This window comes from Galeopterus variegatus, unplaced genomic scaffold (genome assembly GCF_000696425.1).
Source record: "Galeopterus variegatus unplaced genomic scaffold, G_variegatus-3.0.2 Scaffold8044, whole genome shotgun sequence".
Classification (NCBI taxonomy): domain Eukaryota; kingdom Metazoa; phylum Chordata; class Mammalia; order Dermoptera; family Cynocephalidae; genus Galeopterus; species Galeopterus variegatus.
Window position 1 is genome coordinate 33,986 of NW_007734155.1, and position 1,488 is coordinate 35,473.

At 49.6% G+C, this 1,488-nt stretch overlaps 1 protein-coding gene across 1 annotated transcript in view; it reads right to left on the minus strand.

Moving 5' to 3' along the window:
* UXS1 (UDP-glucuronate decarboxylase 1) overlaps positions 1-1,488 on the minus strand; it is a 76,199-nt gene that overhangs the window by 21,793 nt on the left and 52,918 nt on the right. The window contains exon 6 of the mRNA XM_008592578.1: positions 685-804. Coding sequence (XP_008590800.1) covers positions 685-804 — 120 coding nt within the window. The remainder of the gene's footprint in view (positions 1-684; positions 805-1,488) is intronic.

The following is a 1,488-nucleotide window of genomic DNA, read 5'->3' on the forward strand; positions in this document are numbered from 1 at the left end:
CTACAGATTGGAAGAGTGAAAAAGCGGAGGCAGACATCCAAGAAGAGGGACAGGCAAGGCACAGGAGCAGGAAAAAGGAGAGAGAAGAAAGCCACAAGGACTCAACAAAACAGGAGAGAGCAGGGCTGGCACGGAGTGAGCAGCCCACCTGTCCCCCGATTCCCTGGATGGTATATGAGGTCACCAAGCAGTGGGCCTCAGCACAGATGTCATCACCCCTGCTGCACACTCACCATACCACTGGTATCAGACCACTAGGGGCTGCAGAATCCTCCTGGCTGAGAGCATCTGAAGGAGTACTGGTCAGCACTGTCATGCTAAGTGCCCAGACCCGGCCCACCTCCTCCCCACCTGCAGGACAGCGGGTACAGACACAATTGTGGTCACAGCCAGCAGGCCAAGAGAACATCAGGGGAGGCCGGCTGGCATGGGCACACAGAGCCCATGGCGTGGGTGGCCTGGACGGCCTGGACAAGACTTGCTGTCCGCAGACTCAGATAGGCAAGGTGACTCGAGTTACATCATAAGTCCACTGCTCATGTGAGCTCTGTCCACGCACCTTCCTTCTCCTTCACCAGTGGGGGCAGGGATATACAGCCACTCGTCGCTCATCACCTGTGAGCTGATTCCCCATTTGGGCTGGGCCGCAAGGTGGCCCCCGTGCCCACCAAGGCTGGCACCTACCGTGAGCGGCTCCCCCTGGAGCGCCTGCAGGATGAAGTTGCTGACCACCCGCCCGTCATTCATGTGCATGCGTGGCCCAAAGGTGTTGAAGATTCTGGCCACACGCACTTCCACGCCTTCCTGGAACAGAGGGAAGAGGAGTCAGGGGCGCTCCCTCTGTGGTCTGCGCGTCCTCCACCTTCGCATCTCCAGTGCACTGCATGAAAAGCGTGTCAGAAAATGTTTTGCTTTTTATCCCAGAATAAAATTGCTTTTTTGTTCAGATTCTATAACATGCTCATCATAAACCGATATGGAGACTATACAGAGTTATACCAAAGAAAGGCAAAGTTGTCCTGGATCTCACCACCAAAAGGCCACCAGCATTAACATTCTGGTAGAACACCTGCTAGACAGATAGCACAATGCAGGGAAGGTGTTTATATAGCTTTTCCCCAGTAAATGTTTTCCAAAACGGGATCATGGTATAAATACTCTTTTTATAATCTTTTTCACACGATATATTATACAAATTTATCACTCAGAAAATTTAAGAAATTTAAGTGTCAGTGATTGTTTGATAGCTGATAAGGAGAAAAACAAGAAATCTTGGGAAAAGAGAGACTCACAAACGTGCTTAAAGAGCCACTTTGCACCTATACCCCCAATCTGCTCTGTAGAAAAACTAATGTCTTAGTGAAAAACCAAATACTACCTAGTGCCCAATACAAGCTACAGCTAGCGAACTGGAAAGACACATACCAACACTGCTTAAAATAGTCACCTCTCCATTTATTTTCCATCTCTACATTCATTTTCTTCTAT